We start from the raw sequence: 25,492 nt of genomic DNA, 5'->3' as shown, positions 1-25,492 counted from the left end.
TGCCTTCATAATTACTATTATTTTGGAGTCAGTTGTATTCAATATGAAAGGTTTAGAACTTTACTATTTTTAACCCATCAGGATTTTAGAATGTTAATAGGTCACATAAATTGATTTTAGCAGTTAGGCCTATTATTATGCTAGTGTTCAAGTCAGTACACTCTATCTTTAGTGGTTTATCAGTTAATTTTTTGCAATTATCCAGCAAAGATAAGCAGAATTATCAGGTGCCCAATATATCATAAATATGGCTTTATTTAAAATAAATAAATAAATAGGCTGCACAATGAAAAAAACTAAATAAAACTATTTAATAATAATAAAACTAAAGAAACAAAAAAGGAAACTATGTAAAAAAAAAAAAAAAGAAATAGGCCTAAATCCTTATGCCCTCCCAAGTTTACTGCAATTTACTACAAGAAAGAAAGAAAGAAAGAAAGAAAGAAAGAAAGAAAGAAAGAAAGAAAGAGTCCACTAACAGAGACGGAGTTGCAAAAAAGGTGCAAGTCTGCCATCTAGTGGATAACTTTCTCATAGCGTATTTGTAATAGTCTCGACATCGTTTTGTTCATGTTATTACACATTGAAACAAATATTCAAAAATGCGCTACTGTATATAGTTGGAAATCAATCCGCTTGGTTCTTTAACTTGCCTACTTTTAAAGCGAACTTGTAGAAAGAGAAACTGGTTACATGTTTATAGTTTTAACAAAGTTTAACGATACAATACACGAATGTTCACTGCAGCACTGTCCAAATTTGGATCGTCGGATCTTTTCATCGAATGAATCAGTTAAGCCTGTTTACAAAAATTGCACAATTGACAATTAAAATTGATGGGATGAAATGTATGGGACGAAAAGTAGGCTATAAAAAGCAAATAGCAGAAATATTACGAATAACTTACTAGAACAAGAAACGTGCCAAGAATATGTTTAGCTAGGCCTCCCTGCTGAAAAAACAGCATATGCTGGTTAAGGTAGGTTTTGGAGCTGGTATGCTGGTTTGAGCTGGTTTATGCTGGTCCTGGACCAGCATGGACCAGCTTAAAACCAGCATAAACCAGCTCAAACCAGCATACCAGCTCCAAAACCTACCTTAACCAGCATATGCTGTTTTTTTTTTCAGCAGGGCTACGTCTTGATTTATAGGACACACACACGATTTTCTAATAAAATTAGCCAAAAGTTGTAAAGGATTTAGGCACTGTTTAATGAAAATGCAAATTATATATGGACTTGAGCTTGACTTTGTAAGATGTATCATGGCGCAACAAACTGCACTTGTAAGGCACATATGAAATTACAACAACACTAAATAAAAACGCTTAGAGCATGTAATATGACACGGTGGAATGCCAGAGTACACGTGATTACAAATGCAGAAACGTAAAAAAAACATGTCACAATCGGAATTGTTTTTAAACAAATTGTTCGAAAGAACTGATTCTTGGAAATGACTCGTCAGCTGACAAAACCGAATCCAAATTTCGTCGGATTTCCCGGAAAATGTACCGATACCATTTTGTTTAATCAATCAATAAACACATTTATGAATTGTATAAATAGATCAACCAAACAAGCGAGCGCGTTTCGTTCCATGAGATCTTGTCGCTGATGTGTAATGCCATGTACTCCATTCAAGCAGCGTGAAATCGCGTAATCCTCGCGCTAATTTTTAAACTTCAGAGGGATTCCTGAGCATTTGAACAAACACACGTCCTGGTCACGTGCCAAGGCTCAGATCACGCTTGCGCCAGAGAAACAAGATGGCGGAGAGTGCGGAATTGAAGGTAAAGTGTAACCCGCAATTTACTGTCAATACAGCCTTTATACAAGACCTTTTCAGTAATGCTTTCCGTCTGACCTCTTTCTGTGATTGACTTTTGTACGAGGCGTCGTTCCGTATTTGATTCAAAATCGCTTTATGAGCAGTTTTAAGCCCGGTTTAAGGAACAGTGTTATTGTTGTGATGGATTCAGTTAGCTGCCAGCTAACCCGCACAGCTGTCTGCCTGCTGCTGTGAAATTATCCACCTTCCCTCTGAATTGATTTATTAATACTGTTAATTGTTCTTTTAACGATTGAATGAGATGATTAAATAATCCATGGGCCGCCAGAGGAGTCGGTCGTAAGTGTGAAGCAGCATGTGGGTGGTGCGTAGGCTGCTAACAGGCTGGAGATTCGGTACTTTGACAGTTAGGACTTCTGTTAACCCGCTGCATTTATAAAAACAGACAACTGCTCAGTATCATAACCTAGATAGCTGACAACCAAGACTGAATTTTGGGCGTCGTAGAAACGTTTGAACATTTTAATTGAGTCTGTGACGTCCAGAAATGCTCTCTGTGTTTGCAAAACACCAGATTTTGAGACGGAGCCATCGACTACGGCCTGTTGCTTTTAGTTTTTGTGTTTTAGTAGGAAGTTCGTGTATGTTTAGCTGGTGCTTAATGTCTTAGGTTTGAGATGTCCTGTGAGATTGTTTGTCCTGCATTGAGACAAGACATGAAGATATTTTAATAGTGTATTCTGTCATTGTTGTTGTTTATTTGATTTGATTGTTTGAATGCCCCAATCACGATATGGATTGCTAGTGGTGATAAGCTGACTTTGGTCAGCTGTTTGTTGTTGTGCTGTAGTGTTACTTATGGAGACGAACATAAAGATTTCTAAACTGGCTGTGACTTAGACAGAATACTGTCAAAAGACAGTTGTTGATTAATTTAAACAGTTTTCCGAAACGGATAACATGGCCATAACTTGTGTATTAGAATTTTTTTCCCCCTTTTTCCTTCACAGAGGCTTTATTTGGCAATAACACATTGTACCTTGATACTCCTGTTGGCAATAAAAAACCAGCAATTTTGCAGAGAGTAAAACAGGACGATAAGCATTCGGTCTAAATCTTCAATGGCCTATACTGCTGATAATCCAGTCAGCAGTGTTTCATAGGTAAAACCGCTGTTGTTTAAAAGTACTTTTAAGCTGTATATTTTAGGTGTGTGTCAGTAGAGAAGGCATTTCCTGTGGTTTTGCCATTTAAGACAAAAATGAGTTTAGAGTTCAAACTTGCTACATAGGAAAATGACAATTTGATGTTAAAAGGTAAATATAAAATATTTAATGGTAACAGACAGTATTAGCATTAACTGAAAATAATTAGTTTTGAATGTAAATTCAGTGAATATGAATTTATTTTCTTTATATATATAATCAATTTGCTGTCTTGGGCCATCTTTTAACTTCCAGAATCCCCTAATAGACATAATCATCATCTTGCCACTGTTCATTGAACCAGAAAGCATAAAAAGAAATGGATATTTTTTTTGCCTTCAGCACTGATTGAAATCAGGAATGTTTTATTTGCTTTTACCATTCACCGTCTGACATAACTCGTCGAATGAAATCCAATTTTGATTTTATGATAAATTGTACACCTGTTGTAATACATCTAATATAATATGTTACTGTGAAATTTTAATACTAGCTTTTACTATTGCATAGGAGACCTGCATCATAATGTTTAGTGTATCGGTCAAAACAACCTTCCTGGTCAAACATTGAAGATTTTAAAACATAAATTAAAAAGTCCCTTTTCTTCTATTGTTTTTGTAAATTATTAGAGACAAGGAGGTAGTTTATTATGAAGAATTCTGCCTCATTTTAACTAGTTATCAATTATTATAATTTATTTAAATGTTATTGAGCATCAACGCATTTGTGGGTTATGCAGATCGGAAGCTTGCTTTACGCAGTTACCAAAATGACATCCTTTCAGAGAAGTGCTTCCTTTAGATTATGTTTTTGTCATAAATGAGTCAAGGCTTATGATAACCACACTCATTGAAACTAAAACTAAATCAGCAACCTCATTGTTGATTCAAGCAGTTGTTTTATTATTTGCACCTTTTCTGTGAAGAAGTGCTATTTAGGCTGTTCTCAGTTCTTTGCAAGGTGATCAGACCATAGAACAGAGCCTATTATTGTCTTGCTCTGATGTTTTTGGAAGTAGTGCTGGAATTATCTGAGGGCCTAAAGAGATGATCTGTCGTCATTCACTCACCCTCATGTTGTTCTAAACCTGTATGCTGTTTTTCTTTTAAAAGAGAAACTCTGAAGTCTGTGATGGTCGCTCTTTTTCAATCCGGTCATAATGAATGTGAAAGCAACCTGCAGGGTTGTCTCGGTCATGAAAAACCATGAGATAGCAGGAAACTTAAAAATTGTGATTTCTATTCTTGGAAAGGGATCATGACATGAGAAATATAGGGACATATAAGGGTCTATGTACCATTGAAACATCCTTCAAGGTTCAAAGTTGAAAACATCCTCTTCATTATAAAAAAGCTTTTATGTAGCCAAGCTTCAAAAATAGTTTGTTTAGATGTTGTGGGACCTGTAATGTCACACAGGGAAATACATTTGCGTATTCAATGAATAGTTTTACATCATTGCACCACTGGCGTTCAGTCACTTAACTAACGTCACGTCAAAAGCAAATGGAACCCATTATAATCATTGAAGCTGCCTACAATATACAGTATAGAAATGTCTGTCAATTTCTGATGTACTCCATTGTGTTTGAGTCTGCTGACAACAGGACAAATTGGAGAATAAAACTACATTTGCTTTGACAAGTCTTCTTTAAACAGCTTGTTTGTCTCTGTGCAGACTTCAGAAGGATCCCAGCATCATAAACAAGTGGTGGTTTATTTTTAATGGTGTCTCAGATCGGGATAGGATTATATGTTTGTTCAGAGCATTTGACTGCAGATTGTTTTGTAAATGAGGGACAGTGTATTTGAGAGTTTACAAAAAAAATTGTTAAAAGATGAAGCAGCCAACCATATTGAATCTAACAGCAGCTACAGCGCAAACCATAAGTAAACAATTTGATGATGCTTTTTACTGTAAATTATGGTTTTATAGGGATAATATTTTCAAAGACTTATTTTTTGATGTTAGCAATCATTACAATGGCCATTTGCTGACAAGCCTTAAAGGAGCCTTCTCTTAATAACCAATCAATTCAGATAGAGGGTTAGAAGGACGGTTGTAAGTAATCATTATTCTGCATATATTTGCTTTTTTTTTTTTTTTTTTTTTTTTTTTTTTTTTGCAAAAAAAAAAAAGAACTTTAACATTTTAAGTGAACCTCAAGGAACAAACTGAAATAACAGAAAAAAGCCATATCATGACAAAAGTTATGTGAATATTCTTAGTCAAGTCACCTTTATTTAAATAGAACTTAACACATACAGATTGTTTCAAAGCAGCTTTACAGTAATAGGAAAATAAGTGTTAATGTTACAAAGTTTTTTAATTATGAAAAGCATATAGAATTTCAGCTTTAAAGCAGCTCTAAAAATACAGCTGTCATTATTCAACTCAATTTGGTTCAGTGTTGTTTCAGTTTAGTTCAATAACAATGTCAAAGTTCATAAGATATAAAAAAAACTCAAATTAAATTCAAATTAAAAGCAGCTTTATAGAGGATAACAGTGTCATTATTCAGCTCAGATCAGTTCAGCACTATATTTAAATGCAATTTTTGGCAATTTCTGCAAGGTATCTTTTTCTTTATAAATGTCATTTTGTTGAATTTCATTATGTCTTCTTGATATTAAAATCTGTCACTTTTAGGAGGGCTTTTTTCATCACTAGTTTCATTCTAGCTGCTTGTTCATCTAGCTTGTGTAGAAAACCTGTGTGCAGCATAGTGCTGTTTGTATATTTAAAGTGTGTGCTTACAGACACAAGAGCCCATTTCCCACAGGGTATCAGTGTCATTGAGAGATGACTTTAGAGTGTAAATTGTCTTTAAAATGGGGTCAGTAAGATTTGAAAGAAATTGGTCAATTTGACCGAAAGTAACAGTGAAGAAGACATTTGTTACAAAAGATTTTTTTCTTTTTTTCAATTAAATGCAGTTCTTTTGGACTTTAAAAAAAAAAAAAAAAGTAGCTGATTTCACCGTTGATAATAAAAAAATGTTTCTTGAGCATATTAGAATGATTTCTGAGGGATCATGTGATTGAAGACTGGAGTAATGGCTGCTGAAAGTTATTTTAAATTGTAATAATATTTCACAATATTAGTATTTTTGATCAAATAAATGCAGCCTGGGTGAGGTTAAGAGACGTGTCGTTTCGCAGAGCACTTCAAACACACTGTTGCACACCGACGTAAAAATCAGGAAATATGAATTATTATTAAAATGCTGTCAGTACCGGTATTATTAAAATGAGAAAGCGTGATAAACATCAGAATTTTCATTAACATTGCTGCAGCTTCTCCAACTTGGTTCACACAGAGATGGATCTTCTTCTGGTACACTTTGTTCCTGTAGCCGACACCGCCGTCTAGCAGTGTAGTTGTATACTTATAGAACGATGCATGGGCACATCACATACGAGACATTAGCGGATGTTGTCACTCCGAATGTCTATGAGATGCTTTGTTTTCTTTGCAAAATAGATAATCCCTATGTGTTGTTAGAACTAAGATGAATCATGGTTTGTTTTTTTAAAGAGAACTGTTACACCCATAGTTTTTACACAGCTCAGGGTCCACTTATTTTTCCTTTGTCTTCACAGGGTTATAGGGCCCTCATGAGGAGGATGAGCTCATCCTAATAACCGTTTAAACTTAGGAGTGTTTGCTCCCTTCACCTTGCTCTCTCAGCTGGATGTTGACTAGAGACTGTTGAACTTGACCAAGAGTATACTTTCAGGTTGTGGGATGTTCATTTGATCTTAGAAGTATGAAAGAAAAAAAAAACTTGCAACGTTGAAACCATGCTGACTATATGATTTACCAGAAAGTTCAGGCTTTCTCATGGGTTCTTCTTGAATCACCAAACTTCTAATCTCTCTAGGTTTACATTGAGGGCTGTTCCTCGCTATAATAGGACGAGAGCAAGAGTCTCATCATCTGTCTGCGCCATTAGTGAAGCCGTTTATTTGTGTTGGGCGGTGGGGTGGGTGGAAATTAATAAAGAGTGTTTGTGTCAGTATTTGTGTGAACAGTCCAGTTGGCACTTGGCAGTATACTGGGGAGGGGACTCTGGTTTCTCCAAGGTGAAGAAATATGATCTTCTGCTGGTCTGTGGTTCTCTTGTTTTCCCTGGAGCTGTGCTCCACTGCTTTTGTTATGAAAACTCACTGGCTTAGGCTCAGGCTTGATCTTCCCTTCCCCCACTATCTCACCCTCTTCACCACTCGGCCTGCCCATAGATTTTAATAGAATCCAAATGCGGGTACCTACCACCAACACAGCCCTTTATAGTCTCAGAATATCCAAGAATGACAGGGGAGGTAAAGTCTGCTGTTCTGCACATGAGAAGTGGCTTTGATCCCACACATGTAGGTGTTAACATTTGCACATGTGCTCAAACTCCGTACATGAGGGACATCACAATTACAGGTCTGCACAATACAAACCTTAAAACCTAAAAATCCCTCAAAAACCTGATATGATCTGCATTTGGCAAACAGAACTGATCGTATTCTCACTGACATCCCTTTTGGCTAACATAACTATGACTTATGGCTTATAATGAATGATAGTCCAAGACTGAGCCTGAAGCTAATTTAGTCCTACATTGTGTATAAGACGTATAAATCATAGCTCTTACCATACTGACTGGATAACCTCATTTTAAACTACCCTCATTAAAAGTGAGGCACCTAAACACTAGTTAACCTGAGTTAGGTTGACTAATGTAGAAAGTAAACAATGACTCTGTGATTTAATCTGGAACTGCCTATTGTCTGTCAGAAATGAAGAAATGGGTTGGAAAATCTATTGAAAAATTAATACTTTTATTCAGCAAGGATGCATTAAATTGATAAAAAGTGACAGAAAACTAAATTGTAATTTGTAAAAATATTGCCTAATGTTACTGTTTCTACTGTTTCTTACCAACCCCAAAGTTTTGAACTGTAGTGTTTTAACTGTTTTTACAGAAAAACAATTTCAATTCTTAAGAGCATTGTTTGAATTTGAAAAGTTTAATAGTTTATTTTCGTTTATTTACTCAACCTTAGGCTGTACCAAACGTGTATGCTGTCTTCATTGATCATCATTTTGGGGTGAACTATTCCTTTAACCTAGTTAAATGCTCTCTTAATTATTTGTTTTGGCAATTGCATAATTTCTCTGCTGTTTCCTCTCTTTTAAAAACAGCAAATGGTGATGAGCCTCCGTGTCTCAGAGCTTCAGGTTCTTCTGGGATATGCAGGTCGCAACAAACACGGAAGGAAGCACGAACTCTTGACCAAAGCGTTACATTTGTTGAAAGCTGGCTGCAGCCCTGCCGTGCAGATGAAGATCAAGGAGCTCTACCGCCGCCGCTTCCCCACAAAGATGGTGTCCCCGACAGACCTCTCCCTCCCTGGCATACACTCCACCTCTGGAGGGGCTCACGCAGGCCTGCCAGCCAGCCTAACACAGCTGGGATTTGATGGGCACGGTTCACCGTCTCTACTACCTGTCGCGCTGCTTGGGCCAAAGCACGAGCTGGGCCTGCCACACCTGCCCTCCGCCCTTCACCCAGTCCATCCAGACGTCAAGCTACAGAGGCTGCCCTTCTACGATGTACTTGATGAGCTTATCAAACCCACCAGTTTAGGTGAGTATAAGGAATGATCTCTAACAGTCAGCTAGTTGATTACGGTTGAATAGTGCTTATACAGTAATGAGTTTAAAAATGTAGCTTGTCAGAGAGTGTTTAGCATAGTAAAGCTTTCTGAATATCTCTAAATTCATCTCATCTGAAACAATTCTTCGTCCTGGATGTGAAAGAAATATTATTTATGGTTATGCTTTAATGTTACGTTGTTACAGTGTAATTACAGTGTAATTACACAATTACTGACTAATAATTAACTACATTCACTTAATATAGGGTTATGGTTAGGCTTAGGGTTTGGTTTAGGGTCATTGTAATTATGCATAATTTATTGTTATTACTGTAGTAAGTACATATAACATGTTACGTGTAACTGTTACCTTAAAGGATTAGTTCACTTCTGAATTAAAATTTCCTGATAATTTACTCATCCCCATGTCATCCAAAATGTTCATGTCTTTCTTTCTTCAGTCGAAAAGAAATTAAAGTTTTTGAGGAAAACATTCCAGGATTTTTCTCCATATAGTGGACTTCAGTGGGGTACAAGGTCCAAAGCGCTCTACATTTTCTAAAAAAAAAAAAGAGTTATACTTTTTAACCACAAATGTTCGTCTTGCACTGCTCTGTGATCCGCCACACATAACGTAATCATGTTAGAAAGGTCACGCGTGATGTAGGTGAAAGTACAGATCTAGTGTCTACAAAGTGAATGTGCAAACATTAACCAAAAGCCCTTTACAAAAAAAAAGGTAAAACAACAATGTCAGATGATTTTGAAGTTGGAGGAGAAAATGAGATAGAGTTTTTCGCCCTACCGCCTATGTCACGCGGAAGTGATTAAATAATGCGTGGCACATCGCATAGCTAGTGCAAGATGAGCATTTGTGGTTAAAAAGAATATTAAAAAAATAAAAAAAATTTTTAGAAAATGACCGATCATTTCTCTAGATAAGACCTTTATTCCTCATCTGGGATCATGTAGAGCCCTTTGAAGCTACATTGAAACTGCAATTTGGACCTTCCACCCGGTGTACCCCACTGAAGTCCACTATATGGAGAAAAATCCTGGAATGTTTTCCTCAAAAACTTTAATTTCTATTTGAATGAAAAAAGAAAGACATAAACATCTTGGATGACTTTTGGGTGAGTAAATTATTAGGAAATTTTTATTCTGAAGTGAACTAATCCTTTAAAAAAGTGTTATCTTAATTATTATATTTTAAAAACCATAACATAGAACTCGCTTTTATGTTTGTCATATATTGCATTAATATATCGCTAAGAAAAGCATCTGTTCGGAGCTTGTGGACATGATGCTTCCTTAAGACTAACTAGACTTTCGGACAACCCATCGACTAATCGATTTTGAAAATCTGTAGATTTGTACATCCCTTGAGTAATATGGGCCTCTCTTGAAGACTTCCCCTCCCCCATTGATGCAAACATAAAGGTGCTCTTCCAGTGATTTATGGCTTATCAGATTGGACATGGGCCACCTGTGCTATATTTAGTCATCCAGCTCATGCTAAGAATAAAAGGCCAATATGGAAAGGAAGTGTGATTAAGCATGAAGGTTGTGCTAGTGCCTTTTTTCTTTGATAGTTCTCTCTTCAGCAGGGTTAAGTGTTATGATCTTTCACTGGTTTTGGTCTTTGTAATGTTTAGATAACTAGCCTTAGTGTTTTCACTTCTGGGATTTTTCAAGTGCAAGCCTGTCATTGTGTTCTTTCAATGGAAATAGCTGCCAAAGTGGGTCCTTAAAATCAATGTATGGAGCCAGTCAGGCCAAACTCCATCAAAAATTGAGTTGCAATGATTCAGTTGCTGAGCAGATGGCAGTTTGAATCAAATCTAGTTCCTTAACCAATAACTCATTTTGGAGTGTGGAAGCAAGCTACCTTATTTCAAGTTTCATTTTCTTACAAGGACTCTTATATAGTTCAGTTTGAGTACAAATTGCTAAATAATAACAGCTTTTTGCTATGCAATGCAAAGGACCCTGTAACATTAAATTGCTTCTCAAGCAACTTCCAGGAAACAAGATGGTCCTTCTTCCATATTGAGTTGAAGCCCCTCGGACTGAACATTCTTTATAGGTCAATCTGATGAATTTTGAGTTGTTTGAGCTGAGAGAGCAACCAGTGTTGATGGAGCTTTAACACAGCAGAGAATTGAGTACAGATTAATCATCTTCCAGCATCTCACTGTTAAACTCTCTCCACTTCAATTGGAATAGATTTTCCTCTTCACATGACTACTCAAGGAAAGCGCACCTCTCATTTCAGTCTCTTTCATTGAGTTCAGCCACCTATGTGTGCGGTGTGGAGTGCCTGTAAAGGTGCTGATAGAACTTCCTCTTATCTCTCTCTCTCTCTCTCTCTTGCTTCTGAAACCCTTGCTTCATTTAAGGAGATTGGGTTATGTAACCTGGGGTTATTTTTGGATCTGTTGTAGAGTTTGGCTTTGAACTAAACTGCGCGAGTGTTTAAAGTGGTTCCGCGGACCAGCAACCTTGTGTCTGTAACTGAGATGCTGCTTTGATAATGGTTTGAGATAATTAACTTTACTTACTGTTGGATTTTTCTTGATGCTGCTAACTAAAGTTCACTTTCAAATGCTATTCTGTTCACTGCTCGGTCAAGGATGCTGTCACGAAATATGCAAATGTATATAACCAAAAGTATGTGGACCAGCAAAAACCATTACAAGGAAGTTGGTCCTCCCTAACAGTTTCCTTTTGAGTAAACACACCAGACTTACTGAAGCATTTCTGTATGATACAGAAAAGGCCCTCTCCAAACTTTTCTAAACTTGGAAGCACACTGTTCTCTAAAATGTGCATTTTATCAAAATTTATGCTAAAGGAATAAAATGGGACTATTCTGTGTGTTGCCTGAACTGTGCTGTTTTGTAACAAAGAGTCATATTTGAATGGTAAACATGATTAAATTCCTTGTATATTTATTTTTTAGTGGATTCTCCATCTTCTATAATCATCTCCTCTCTTATTGTTTTACAGCCTCAGACAGCAGTCAGAGGTTTCAGGAAACATGTTTTGCGTTTGCACTAACGCCTCAGCAAGTTCAACAGATCAGCAGCTCAATGTAAGTGTGGGGGGGATATCAAATTGCATTGTTGGACAAGATAACATGGTTTAAGTGCTTGAAATGCCCCAACTAATTTTGCATTTCTAATAAATTTTAAGCCGTTATTTCAGCCAGAACTGAAACTGGCTGAATTTAAAACAGCTGTTGAGCAGTTTACCTTGTCTTGTCAGATATCTTCTTCTTGTAGTTGCATAGCAGACGATAGTGCTTATCAGACGTGCCCAAGCGAGCGGTCCTGTAGAATGTTTGGTATGCTTTTCTCTCCTACGCTCTATCACACATTCCTTTACTCCCACCCTCTTGTCTCGACAGGGACATTTCTGGGACCAAATGTGACTTCACCGTTCAAGTACAGCTAAGGTATATGACAAGTTTCCAACAAAAGATCTACAAAACTCAACTGGAACTTTTTGACAAACTGGAAACATGCTGCTAAATAGTTACTTTAAAGAGTGTCATTTTACTTGCCACTATTGTTTGTTAATGTTTTGTGTTATCACAGAGTCTTATGATAATGTAAAATGTTGTATTTCACATTTAAAATAACAAATTATTTGCTATTTAAAGTGCTGTGCAGTTAAATATTTTTTATTTGAATGTGCTGTCTACGTTTCGATTGTCTGTTTTTAGGCTAACATACCCCCATCTTCAGAGCTTGCTTTTGTTTAGGTTTCTGAGAGAGTCTTGAAATCTTTCCCACACATTCCTAAAAGAATCTCAACACATTTTTCAGGTTTTGCTTATCAGAGACAAGTTGTCCTCAGGAAGATCATTTCCCACCCAACCTTTGTGTAAAAGTGAATGGAAAACCCTGTACCCTCCCTGTGAGTCTGGCTTTATTTTTGGTCACAAATCAGCAAGAATCTTTCAGCCAATGACAGATAAATTGTTTGAAACAATGATTAACACATGTATATTTAAAGGGATAGTTCACCCAAAAATGAAAGGTTTGGAACAACTTGAGGGTGAGTAAATAATGACAGAATTTTCATTTTTGGGTGAACTATGCCTTTAAATTACTTTTTCCAAAATTGTATGAAACCAACACAAATACAAACATTACATTTTTGAAAGATTTATTTTTAACTTTATCATTTTTATTGTCAGCATATTTGACTCTTATAACAAATTAATGTTTCATATACAAACATTTTTCTGTGATTTATTGTTTCTTGTGCTGGCTGTTTAACTGAATGTCTTTTTGTGGTTGTCCTCAGGGATATCTTCCTCCAACCAAAAATGGAGTGGAGCCAAAGCGACCGAGCAGACCCATCAACATTACCTCCCTGGTTAGGTTGTCTACAACAGTTCCTAACACCATTGTTGTGTCATGGACGTCAGAAATCGGAAGGGTAATGAAAGTGAAATCTGTTTGAAATTGTTTCTTGATTGGTCTGAAATTGAAACATCATTGTCATGTTGCTCAGAGTGCGACAATTTCTAAAAGCTATGTTTTCCATACAGAGCTACTCCATGGCAGTGTACTTGGTCCGACAGCAGTCCTCCTCAGTTTTGCTACAGAGACTACGGTCAAAAGGCATTAGAAACCCAGACCACTCAAGAGCACTCAGTAAGTTTACTCTGAACTTGTAATGGTATGTGCAACAAACTTCCGTATTCCGTAAAACCGGTTGCTTTGCTTCCAGTTCAGGTGTTTTGTATGTACTGTAGCTGTTTTACTCAAGATGCCTTCAGAGAAGCTACCATAGATGTCTATTGCATATGCAGATTGATATATACATATTTTTTGTTTTTCTTCTTCTCACTAACATTCAGATGTTAGAATACAATACCAACAATAAAAAGAACTAGCTAGGTTAGCAGAATACCTTAAAGTCCCCGTGAACCGGAAGTTGCAAACGACCAGTGTTGTGACGTATTTCCAAGTGAAACGGAATATTGAATAGAGGGCAGGGTTTTCCTTTAGCGCTCCTCCTCTCCATCTCTCGCTCATAGCAGACTAACGGTTGGAGAGGTTTAAGTGTTTTCAACCCAAGCCGTCAAACTGACGTCATCAGAGAAGGAGCGCAATTCCAGACCGGAAGTAACTTTTCAGATTTTGATTAAAGATTACCATGACAAACAATTTTTTTTTATTAATTGTTTACCACAAGACTAGTAATATGCACTAGCAAAGTAAATAGGGTCAATTTTGATTTCATGACGACTTTAAAAGTTAATGGATATTGCCGTCAGCAGTGTTGGGGAAAGTTACTTTCAATAGGAATCCATTACAATGTTGAGTTACTCTCTAAAAAAGTAACTAATTGCATTACTTAGTTACTTTTTATGGAAAGTAATGCGTTATGTTACTTTTGCGTTACTTTTTCTCATCTGGGCTGGGCTTGTATGTTTGTTTGTTTTTAACAACAAAAAAGTTATATTTTTGACAAATGTAAAGGCCCTTTCACACCAAAAGTGAAATAAATAAGCCTCAGGCTGAAGGAAATGCAAATTCACGCCTGTACAGTAAAGAGCGCAGCTCAAACAAACCTTACAGCTGTGCTGTCATTCTGGATCACAGAAGAATAGGACGCAGGAGAAGTAGTAAATGATTAAATGTAAGCTCGCATTTAGTCTAGAACTAGTCTAGAATAAGCATCATGTTTACACAGTGCACACAACGCCTCTGCACTCTCGATTTCTCTCAGCATGGGGACAGGAGAGCTGTCAGTCAATAAATGGGAAAGCTTATTTGAAAAAGTAACTCAGATATTTTGTTGTAGATTTAAAAGTAATGCGTTACTTTACTAATTTCTTGAAAAAAGTAATCTGATTACGTAACTCACATTACTTGTAATGCATTACCCCAACACTGGTCGTTAGTTCATACTGCTGTAACACTTCCTGTTGGTTCATATGACGTTCTGCATAAAGCCTGTTGAGCCTTTTCATTCTGAATATTACACACACAAATGCGAATTTCTGCCAGTTTAAGTATTGTGGCATATTTACTTTGGATTTTCTGACATTCACCTACAAATGCTCCCATTTAGCACCGGCAACTATTGTTTTAATAAAGTGATGATCAAAATAAAGTGTTTTTCCACGTTACAAGTCTTATTTGAGCTGCCTGTTCACTGTCAGAGAATATTGCCTATAAAAAACTGATTGGTTTTGCGTTCTGTGCCCTCTCTTCAGTCAAAGAAAAGCTCACCGCAGACCCTGACAGTGAGATTGCCACCACCAGCCTGCGAGTCTCCTTGCTCTGTCCGGTATGTAATGGACCCTCAACCCTCAATATAGTTTTTATTCCTCTCAATGGATTCTGTTAAACCTTGTGACATTCCTTTAGACACAATTGCATTAATCATTTTGTCAGAATAATGAAACTCTGCTTCTTTTCACCAAGGCCACCAGGCCCTGCTTATGACTCTCACATTGTGTTTGTTGTCAGTTTAATAATTTCGAGCTATGGAGAATAAACCACAAGCCAGCAGTTTAGGAATGAGATACAACTGTATAATCATCATTCACTTATAAAGTTTGAAAGCAGCATGTGGCAATATAATGAATGCTAACATAATGTGTGCCCATCTGTGTGTAAATGAACAGCTCGGAAAGATGCGGTTGACGATTCCCTGCCGAGCGCTCACCTGCTCGCATCTGCAGTGCTTTGATGCTACGCTCTACATCCAAATGAATGAGAAGAAACCCACCTGGGTGTGTCCGGTCTGCGACAAGAAAGCCCCATATGAGCACCTTATTATTGATGGGTCAGTACTGGTCTCACCTTTCACACCTGTGATTGTGGGCCATCTGAAATCTACAAAAACGCTTTGTTTTGCTTTAATGTACCAGTCATTGCCTAATGTGTAAGAGCATCTATGTGCTGCTGTTCAAAAGTTAAAGGTTGGTAATATTTTTATGTTTTTGAAAGAAGTCTTAGGCTTACCAAGGCTGCATTTATTTTGTCAAAAAAATACAGTAAAACTGTAATATTGTGAAATGTTATTACAATTTAAAATAACTGTTTTCTATTTTAATATATTCGCTTACTGACCCTAAACCTTTGAACGGCAGTGTGTGCTGTCAAAATTGAAGTCTTGCCAAAGTTGTTTTTTTTAAAGGGTTTTCTTTTTTTTTGTACAGGTTGTTCATGGAGATTCTGAGCAGTTGTGTGGACTGTGATGAGATCCAGTTTAAAGAAGATGGCAATTGGGCTCCTATGAGATCCAAGAAAGTGGTACAGGAAGTGTCAGCATCGTCAAATGGCATTGATGGTATATATTATATATGTTATACAGTTGTCTCAGTCCTGTAGTAAAATGTGTAGATATTTGCATGGTACCGTATTAAACAAAAAATGAGATGGTATTGACTTGCTATTTGATTCAGGGAGGTCTGTTTTTTTTATGCTCCTCTCTTGTAGACTCGTGTCGGTCTGTTGTATCAGACCACAGAAACAGTTCGTCCCACAGTAGCAGTAAGAAAGTGGAAGTAATTGACTTGACGCTGGACAGCTCCTCAGATGATGATGACGACGAGCCTCCACCTAAAAGAGCCTGTCCATCTCTATCACCCACCTCCCCACCTGTCAACAAAGGGTGAGAATTTATATTTTTCTTCATTTTGCACAGTAAGTCTATTGATTTATCATTTAAACCCCAACAAATGTTTTTGTGAAATGTCTTGAAACATTTTTTGAAAAGTGTATTTGTGATTTATTTTTATAAATGGCACTTGGATTCATATTTTGTCATATAATGCAAAGAAATGTGGTTTAAATGTCTAGATCATTTTGAAGCCTCTGTATGTGTTTCTTCTTTTTTTTTTTTTTTTTTTTTTTGCTGTAGAGTGTTGAATCTGCATCATCAGGCGTCTCCACTGGCACGGGCTCCCAGCATGCCGGCAATGGAGACAAATTATATCCCTCCCCCTCCTCCTCTCATCCAGGATTATCGTCATTATTACCACACAGCCAGTGACCTGTCAGGTACCGGCATCATTCCACTAATATAATATTTTTCATTTTTAATAAGAGTGTGCCTACTAGCTCAAACAGCACTGTTCATCTTGACCTCCTTGTTTGTTCATGCTCAGATTAATTGGTTGTCATTTAGCTACGCTTCCGTTCAAAAGTTTGGGGTCAGTAAGATTAAAAAAAAAAATTAGAAGGGCTCTTATGCTCCCACTGCTGCATTTTTTTAAAATCAAAAATAGAGTAAGAACAGTAATATTGTGAAATACTACAACTGAAATACAATTGTTTTCTCTTTTGTGATGGTAGAAATCATTCTAATATGCTGAAACATGTAATTTACTAGAGGTTTTGACAAAATGTTAATTGCTGCAGTCTATTTAAAAATATTTAATTTTAATTATTATTTTTTTAACATTTGAATGAATGAATAAATGACTCAGTCAAATAGATTTGTTTCATTACAGGATAAATCCTCATTTTTGAATTAATCTTTGAATGAATGATTCAGTGACTTACATTATTTGACAGTCACTTGTCGCCACCTACTGGTGTAACGATGTAATTGATACAATCTTAATTTGATGCTTCAAGTTATTTTCAAAAGATGATTTACTCTATTTTTTTACTCTAAAAAGAGATTTTAATCTCAGAGTTTTTTTACCTGGTTAAATGAATAAATGAATTTTGTTTGCTACCGTAGTTTATATCCAAACTATAAACTTTTATCCCAGTACTTCTGTGATAATTTGAATTATTGTTAGACAGAAATAATGATACTGTGTGGTTGAAAAAAAAGCTGTTTCATACCTATACATGATAACTGCTCTCTCTGGGTCAGCGGCCGCACCAATGCAGATCTGAATGTTCGCTGTGATCGTACTTGCACTTTAATAGACAGTCTCTAATTATAATTATAACTCTAATTATAAATCTTTGTACATGAAATCTGGGATTTCTTTGTTGCTTAATCCAATGAACAAAGTTTTAGGTTTTGTTGTGATTTAAAATTAAAAAAAATCTTTCTAGGTCAGATGTAAACAAATTTATACCAAACAGCTTTTTTTTTTTTTCTTATTCTACAGATCTGAATTTCTTCTCATTTTTACAAGGGGACAATCACCAGGTATGTTCACTCTCTGAAACAGCAGCTCATCACTGCTAGAGGGCAGCATTGTTCTTAAACAACATCTGTTTAACCAAATGACATGGATTGAGTGCACTAGGACCAAGATCTGGCTGGGATAGAATTAAAATAAAAAAAATGTATATTATAAAACATCAGCATAGTCTAAAATTGTTTTTCTTTATCCCCTTTGTAGCATTATAACATGGTCATGGCCGCTGCAGCCGCCGCCTCAGCCTCTGCGTCAGCATCAGAAGACCATGAGCTGCTGCTGAACCGCTTCATGCCCTATGGTTCCTCTCAGCTCTTCCTGGAGCAGTCGGGGACGCCGGCGAACAGCTCGTTAGTGCCTGCCAACGGCAGCGGGGGCAGCAGCAGTGGTAGCAGCAGCAGTCTGGTGTCCTCCAGCAGTCTGAGAGACAGCCACCCACATACCAACGCCTCCCGCTCGCGTTCCGACGCCGCCGCCTCCGTAATATACGGCTCCATCCCCGACGTCATATCACTGGACTGACCGCACTGGGGTGCCCTGCAAACGGACAAGCCTTTATCACAAACAGCTGGAGGGCGGAGAAGGAGCTTGGTGCACTCGTGATGGGATTTAGACATGAATGGGATCGAAAGTTTGGAGGAGAAAAAAAAGAGAACAAAGACTTTTGTAAAGAGAAGAATACAATTGCTGTGTACAGAGAAGAAAAATCTATTTTCAGTTTTACTTTTGTATATAAACAATAGGACGCTGCCTACCCAGTGAGTGACTTCAGTTGGTATTTTCTCCATGGATACTGAAGATGTTTTTCACTGCTCTGTGTGTTGTTCTTTGATTATCTTATTGTGTACCTTTTATACTTTTTGCTATTTTATTTCACTTCAAATAATTATTTTAGTCACAGTAATAGAATGGCAGTCATCTTCATCATTTTTATTTCTGAGACTCTTTCCCTCAGCCATTGTTTGATCAGTGAGGGAACACCACATTATTTAATGCCATTATCCTGTGCAGGTAATTTATTATTGCTTTAAGTTATGTAGGATGTATGCTGTACAGAAGCATTCCCTTATGCCAATACAGAATCTAGCCACGACATGCTTGAAGAGTCGACAGAGGTCACGTCTTATTCCAGTTGCACATTCTTTCTCATTCATTACCACATTAAGTATGTAAGAAGAAGCGGAGTTTAAAGACATCAGTGCCCAGATTTGCTGGATAGTACCTGAGGTAAACTCTTGTACTTTTTTTTTTTTTTTCACGATCTCATATCCTTTGTTTTTTTTTGTCTAAACTAAACCTCAAAAGGTGAGGTGAGGTTTGCAAAAACAGCGCTGAGGATATCAGACACTATAGTATACCTCATTTAGTTTGTTGCAAAAATGACAGAAAAATAACCAGAATGATGTTGCAGTAGACGAGTAATTATTTCCTCAAGACATGAAGTGTACCATCCCATACCAGCAGACCTTCAGATTCAGATTTGGTCCCAAGATTTCAGCTATCAAACGGCAATTGACAGCTTTCTGATTTGGTTTCTTCTGTCTCTTCCAGTGGCCATTTTAAATGTCAAGAACACCTTGTCGTTTTCTCAAGGTCTGTGTGGTTTGGGCTACAACTGAGATCGGAACCAACCGTTCCAACGCAACCATCATCTAATTCTAGCTTTATAGGTTTTGAAAGTGTGCTTGGAAGGTGACCTTATTGCAACATAATCTGTGCTGTCTATTTTCATCTGTGTAAAACTGAATTTATTTATTTTATCTATATATTATATTTTTACTATTTGTTTGATCATGCATTTATTTGGTAATTATTTCAAGAGCTCTTAACACTTGCTTTGCATTGTACAAGTAGCTAATTACGTGTCCTTGTCTCTCCCTCTCTCATATTTGTACTATATGAGACATCTGAGGCATTAAATTCCACAATCGTACTTGCTGTGTCAGATTCAACTTTGGTTGAAATTAAGCCGTTTAAAGGATAAAAGCCACATCCTCTGGCTTCATTGTGAAGTGACAGCTGTTTTTGATTTGTCATTGATTGTCCTGCATTAAAAAAAAAAAAAAAAAGGGTTGTGGAACAGCTAATGATGGACCTGGATGAACGTTAGCACATTCTTTTAATCACTTTAATGACAGCCAGTGCACAGTCCACTCACTAATCTTTCTAAATGAGTGATTTTTGTATTCAATGTTGAAAATTAACAATTGGATTGATAAACCCATGCTTGCTTAATTTATATATTTTTACATTTGCACTGAGTTAAGTAATAGCACACAAAATTGAGACGGCCGTCATTTTACACAAATCTCCCATTTGACATTGCACTGAAATCATATATTTCATGTGCCCGCTGAACCGCTACGTCCTTGAAGTAAACCACTAGACAGTCAGTCTGTTATAGCTGTACCAATAACTGGCAAGTATGAACTCTCTGCCTTAAGTTCTTCTCTTACTGTATGGTACGCTATGAGAGAAACCATTATGTACAGGAAACCAATACCAGTTTGTACAAAATATTATATGAATTATTTATTATTTGAATTGGGATACATTGTTTACTTAATGAATGTTACTTGTTTATGTAGAGAGCGGTTTAGCTGTAATAAAACAAATACATTAAATCTTTTCTATTTCTGTCTTATCTGTATTTTAGTCTTTATTTGACCTCTGGTTGCAGAATGCACAAATGGATTAAGGGAATATTGTGTCATAAGCATTAAAATTGTGGATTTTTATTTATGATTTTTTTGGACAGTTTCATAAAATGCTTAGACTAATCTTACAAGTCAGTCATCTAATTTTATTCTTTAAGACTGGTGTTCTAAGTCAACCAATCTACATAAAAATGTAGATTGGTCTTATTTGAATCTGAAAAGTAAGACTGATTACCGCTTGGCTAACTGGTAAGACTAGTTCTGCAGTTGCAGGCTATGGAAAACATGGGATAAAAGAATAAAAAAGGTAATTTCGAGTTTATATCTCACAATTCTGATTTTTTTCTGTTTTGTTAAAATCTTACAAATGTACAGTGCTCAGCGTAAATGAGTACACCCCCTTTGAAAAGTAACATTTTAAACAATATCTCAATGAACAAAAAAAAAAAAAAATTCCAAAATGTTGACAAGATAATATAACATCTGTTTAACTTATATTATTAACCTTACTTTCATGTTATAACTTAGATTACACATTTTTCAGTTTTACTCAAATTAGGGTGATGCAAAAATGAGTACACCCCACAACAAAAACTACTACATCTAGTACTTTGTATGGCCTCCATGATTTTTAATGACAGCACCAAGTCTTCTAGGCATGGAATGAACAAGTTGGCGACATTTTGCAACATCAATCTTTTTCCATTCTTCAAGAATGACCTCTTTTAGAGACTGGATGCTGGATGGAGAGTGATGCTCAACTTGTCTCTTCAGAATTCCCCATAGGTGTTCGATTGGGTTCAGATCAGGAGCCACTGAATCACTTTCACCCTGTTCTTCTTCAGAAATCCAACAGTGGCCTTAGATGTGTGTTTAGGATCATTATCATGTTGGAAAAGTGCACGATGACCAATGGCACGGAGTGATGGTAGCATCTTCTCTTTCAGTATAGAGCATTACATCTGTGAATTCATGATGCCATCAATGAAATGCAGCTCCCCGACACCAGCAGCACTCATGCAGCCCCAGATAAGGACACTGCCACTACCATGTTTCACTGTAGTCACCATGCATTTTTCTTTGTATTCCTCACCTTTGCGACGCCATACAGTTTTGAAGCCATCAGTTCCAAAAACATTTATCTTGGTCTCATCACTCCAGAGTATAGAGTCCCAGTAGTCTTCATCTTTGTCAGCATGGGCCCTGGCAAACTCCAGGCAGGCTTTTTTGTGCCTGGGCTTTAGGAGAGGCTTCTTTCGTGGACGGCACCCATGCATGCCATTCCTCTGCAGTGTACGCCGTATTGTGTCACGGGAAATAGTCACCCCAGTTTGGCTTTCTACTTCTTAAGATAACTGCAGTGAACTTGCATGCCGATTTTCCTCAACCCTTCTCATCAGAAGACGCTCCTGTCGAGGTGTTAACTTCCGTGGACGACCTGGACGTCTCTGTGAGATGGTTGCAGTTCCATCTTTTTTTTAATTTTTGTACCACTTTTGCTACAGTATTCTGACTGATAAGTAAAGCTTTGCTGATCTTCTTGTAGCCTTCACCTTTCTGGTGTAAAGAAATTATTTTCTTTTTCAGGTCTTGTGACATTTCTCTTCCATGTGGTGCCATTGCTGACAGCATGAAATGGGAAGGGGTTTTAACACCCTTTTATAGTCAACTGTCTGCTGTACGCCTGTGTAATGAATAATTAGACTCACCTGTTGAATTCTTGTTAAATTAGACATTTGTAGTCTAAAATTTTGCTTTGCTCCAGAGACTTTCAGTAGGGTTGTACTCATTTTTGCATCACCCTAATTTGAGTAAAACTGAAAAATGTGTAATCTAAGTTATATTATTAACCTTACTTTCATGTTATAAGTAAAAGTCTCTCCAGCATGGTGCAAAAGGCACAAAGTATTTATACAAATACTTTAGCTAAAGTAAAATGTTTTGAATAATATCTAATACGTACTTGTTCAAAACAATCACTTTAGCAAAGTTTCTACTATTTTCAGTTTATTTTGATAAAATAATTTATTTTTATTCAATAAATATATTGTCATTGAAATATGATCCCATAATAATTTAATATAGCTTTACAGTAATAACAATAAATATATTTTATTATCTGATATGATTAATATATTTATAAATATGATGGTTTCATTATAAACATAGTGATTATCTCTGAAGTAAGATAAGATAAGGGTATCTTTGCCGGAAGCTAGCTATTTTAGTTTATAAAGTTTTAAATATGGACATTTTTCTTTAAAAAAACCCATCGATTCGCATCAGAAGGCCTTTATCAACCCCCTGGAGCCGTATGGATTATTTTTTATGATAGATGGATGCATTTTTGGGGCTTCAAAATCTCGACCCCCATTCACTACCATTATAAAGCTTGGAAGAGCCAGGATATTTTTAAATATATCTCCGATTGTGTTCGTTTGAAAGAAGGTTCACCTATGATGGCTTGAGGGTGAGTAAATCATGGGATAATTTTCAATTCTTCCTCAGAATTGCAAGTTTATATCCCGCAATTCTATTCCCCCCCTCAGAATAGTGATAGGCCTAAACAACTCACAATTGCGAGTTATAAAGTCCAAATTGGGAGATATAAACTCGTAATTGCGAGGCGGGAAAAAAGAGTCTGAATCGTGAGAAAAAAATGTTATAGGTTTAAATATTATTTCATGCTGTAACTCCAGGGCTAATACATTATGTCGGATATGAACTGCATATGTGAATATTATGTAGACCTATCAAATTCATGCTTTAATGGTAGACTATCATCCCATTGCGTGATACAAAGTCAGAATTGCGAGATATTAAGTCAATTCTGACTTTATAAAAAGTAAGAATTGTGAGATGCAAACTCGCAAATGCTCGATCAGCGAAAAAATGTCGCTCGATCAGCGTACTTTTGCCATGGTTACCTCAATCGCTAACAGCTATTACTGTTCGTAAGTCTCTTATTGTTCTCAAATCTTTTATTTCGTGCCATAACTTGTAATCTAACTTTTTTGATCACTGAAATCACTTGAAATAAAGTCATAATAATGCATAGGTAAAAAAAAAAAGTGAGTGACTGAGTATCAGTCATAGGCTACATGCCTCTAGCCAATCTTTGCCCCTCATAGGCGGGTAACGCCAATGCGTGTGTACCTCTGGATATATTAGTGGAAGCGCACGGCTGGTGGGCAAACCGCTGAGAGAACTTCTTCAGCCGAACACGGACTGAGGCAGGTAGCAGGTGGAACGCGCCGTTGGATACTCAACTATGGGTGACCCTTTCAACAGCAGCAGCAGGGTGTTTAACCGAACCTCTCAGGGTCATGTCACATTTGGAAATCTGGAGGACATTGACGTAACCGCGGACAGGAGCCCGGTCTTGAGGATCATGATCTCCGTGGTGTACATTCTCGTGTGCGCAATAGGCTTAGTAGGGAATTCGCTCGTCCTCTTCATCATGAGAGTGAAACACTGCAAACAGAGCACCACCATTAATGTGTTCATCATTAACTTAGCTGTCACAGACATCCAGTTCGTCCTGACGTTGCCGTTTTGGGCGGTGGATACCGCTCTGGATTTCAGCTGGCCGTTTGGAGACGCCATGTGCAAGATCATACTGTCCGTCACTGTGATGAACATGTACGCCAGCGTCTTCTTCCTCACTGCTATGAGCATCACTCGATACTGCTCTGTGGCTTCAGCCGCCAAGACTAGGGTCCGTCCACCAGCATCATGCTCTGTCAAATGGGTTTGCGCGTTTTTGTGGGTCGTTGCTACAGTCGCCACCGCGCCAACATCCATTTTCTCCACGGTGACAAACGTGGCTGGAGAAAAGCTCTGTTTACTAAAGTTTCCTGCAGGACAATACTGGCTGGCCTTCTATCATTTGCAAAAAATCCTGGTTGCTTTTATTCTGCCCATGTTGATCCTTTCCGTGTTTTATTTGTTGCTTCTGAGATTTGTGAGAAAGCGAAATCTGAATAACATTCATTCAAAGCACAGGATTCATGTCACCAAATCTATCACAGTTGTGGTTCTTTCATTCTTTCTTTGCTGGATGCCGAACCACGCGATCACATTTTGGGGTGTGCTGGTCAAGTTGAACGTGATTCACTGGGACGAGGCTTATTATATTGCCCATACTTATGTATTCCCCGTTACTGTTTGCTTAGCTCATACTAATAGTTGCTTAAATCCTTTTATATATTGTCTTACGAGAAGGGCATTGAGAAAGAAACTGAAAAATTGTTTGTCAAATATTGCTCCTTGGTTATTAAAGAGGTCTTTTCAGAAATCTACGAGGCGTCCGTGAACCGAGATGTGACACAAATGCATCGATATTAAAATTGCAGATCGACCATTTTATGCTGAAGAGATTCATAAGTATTATGAATCTATTATAATTATTATAATATATTATTAAGTTTTCTTGCATATGATAATTTATTGTTGGGTGCTATTCTTTAGAGACCAGACTGAATTTATTGCTAGACCCATAAAAAAAATTCGAAAATGAATATTGGTTTATAGAATGGTCAAACTGATTATCGGTCTATCTTAAACAATGCCATCTTTTATTAAACTGAGAAGTTCAAAAATGTATGCATGTTTAAAAATGACTATTAAAGCAACAACAACAACAGTCTGTCTTTACAAATACTAAAACATATCAATTGTAAAACACAGGCATATTTCCCGTTGTGAATAAGGTTGACATGAATAAATCATTATAAACAGTACTCTGACCATAACTTCAGTATGCAGTGCTGGGTAGATTACTTAATTGTAGTCAGTACTGATTACAAATTACATGATGAAAATAGTAGTAACATAATGTAGATTACTCATTTTAGGTAATGTATTGTGATTACTTTTAGATTACTTTTGACCTAACTCGTTTATCACTTAGATTTGAATGGGATTATTGTGTACCATTTTGAGATATTATATATATATATATATATATATATATATTAAGAATCACATTATGCCAGGTTTTCCCAAACTGGGGTTAATGAAAGAACTGCAGGGGGGTTGAGTTGATGAAAAGAT

The 25,492-nt window shown here is 36.9% G+C and overlaps 2 protein-coding genes across 3 annotated transcripts; both read left to right on the top strand.

Annotated features, from left to right (window-relative positions):
• Window positions 1-1,556: 1,556 nt before the first annotated feature.
• On the top strand, window positions 1,557-20,424 carry pias1b (protein inhibitor of activated STAT, 1b). 2 transcript variants are annotated; one of them, XM_051870509.1, is made up of 15 exons: window positions 1,609-1,792; window positions 8,051-8,095; window positions 8,190-8,634; window positions 11,654-11,738; window positions 12,054-12,101; window positions 12,475-12,565; window positions 12,959-13,093; window positions 13,206-13,311; window positions 14,883-14,956; window positions 15,297-15,457; window positions 15,834-15,964; window positions 16,114-16,288; window positions 16,538-16,677; window positions 17,748-17,788; window positions 17,985-20,424. In XM_051870509.1, exons 1-15 carry the CDS (start codon window positions 1,769-1,771, stop codon window positions 18,300-18,302), a joined length of 2,019 nt encoding a protein of 672 aa, XP_051726469.1. In that variant the 5' UTR covers window positions 1,609-1,768; the 3' UTR covers window positions 18,303-20,424. The 2 variants fall into 2 exon arrangements, with proteins under 2 accessions (XP_051726470.1, XP_051726469.1); XM_051870510.1 differs by lacking the exon at window positions 8,051-8,095 and having other exon boundaries at window positions 1,557-1,792.
• Window positions 20,425-21,990: 1,566 nt separating this feature from the next.
• On the top strand, window positions 21,991-24,936 carry LOC127499867 (relaxin-3 receptor 1-like). The gene has a single exon (XM_051870514.1). It carries the CDS (start codon window positions 23,709-23,711, stop codon window positions 24,750-24,752), a length of 1,044 nt encoding a protein of 347 aa, XP_051726474.1. The 5' UTR covers window positions 21,991-23,708; the 3' UTR covers window positions 24,753-24,936.
• Window positions 24,937-25,492: the final 556 nt, after the last annotated feature.

This window comes from Ctenopharyngodon idella, chromosome 18 (genome assembly GCF_019924925.1).
Source record: "Ctenopharyngodon idella isolate HZGC_01 chromosome 18, HZGC01, whole genome shotgun sequence".
Taxonomy (NCBI): Eukaryota; Metazoa; Chordata; class Actinopteri; order Cypriniformes; family Xenocyprididae; genus Ctenopharyngodon; species Ctenopharyngodon idella.
This window is presented reverse-complemented; position numbering and strand designations above follow the sequence as displayed.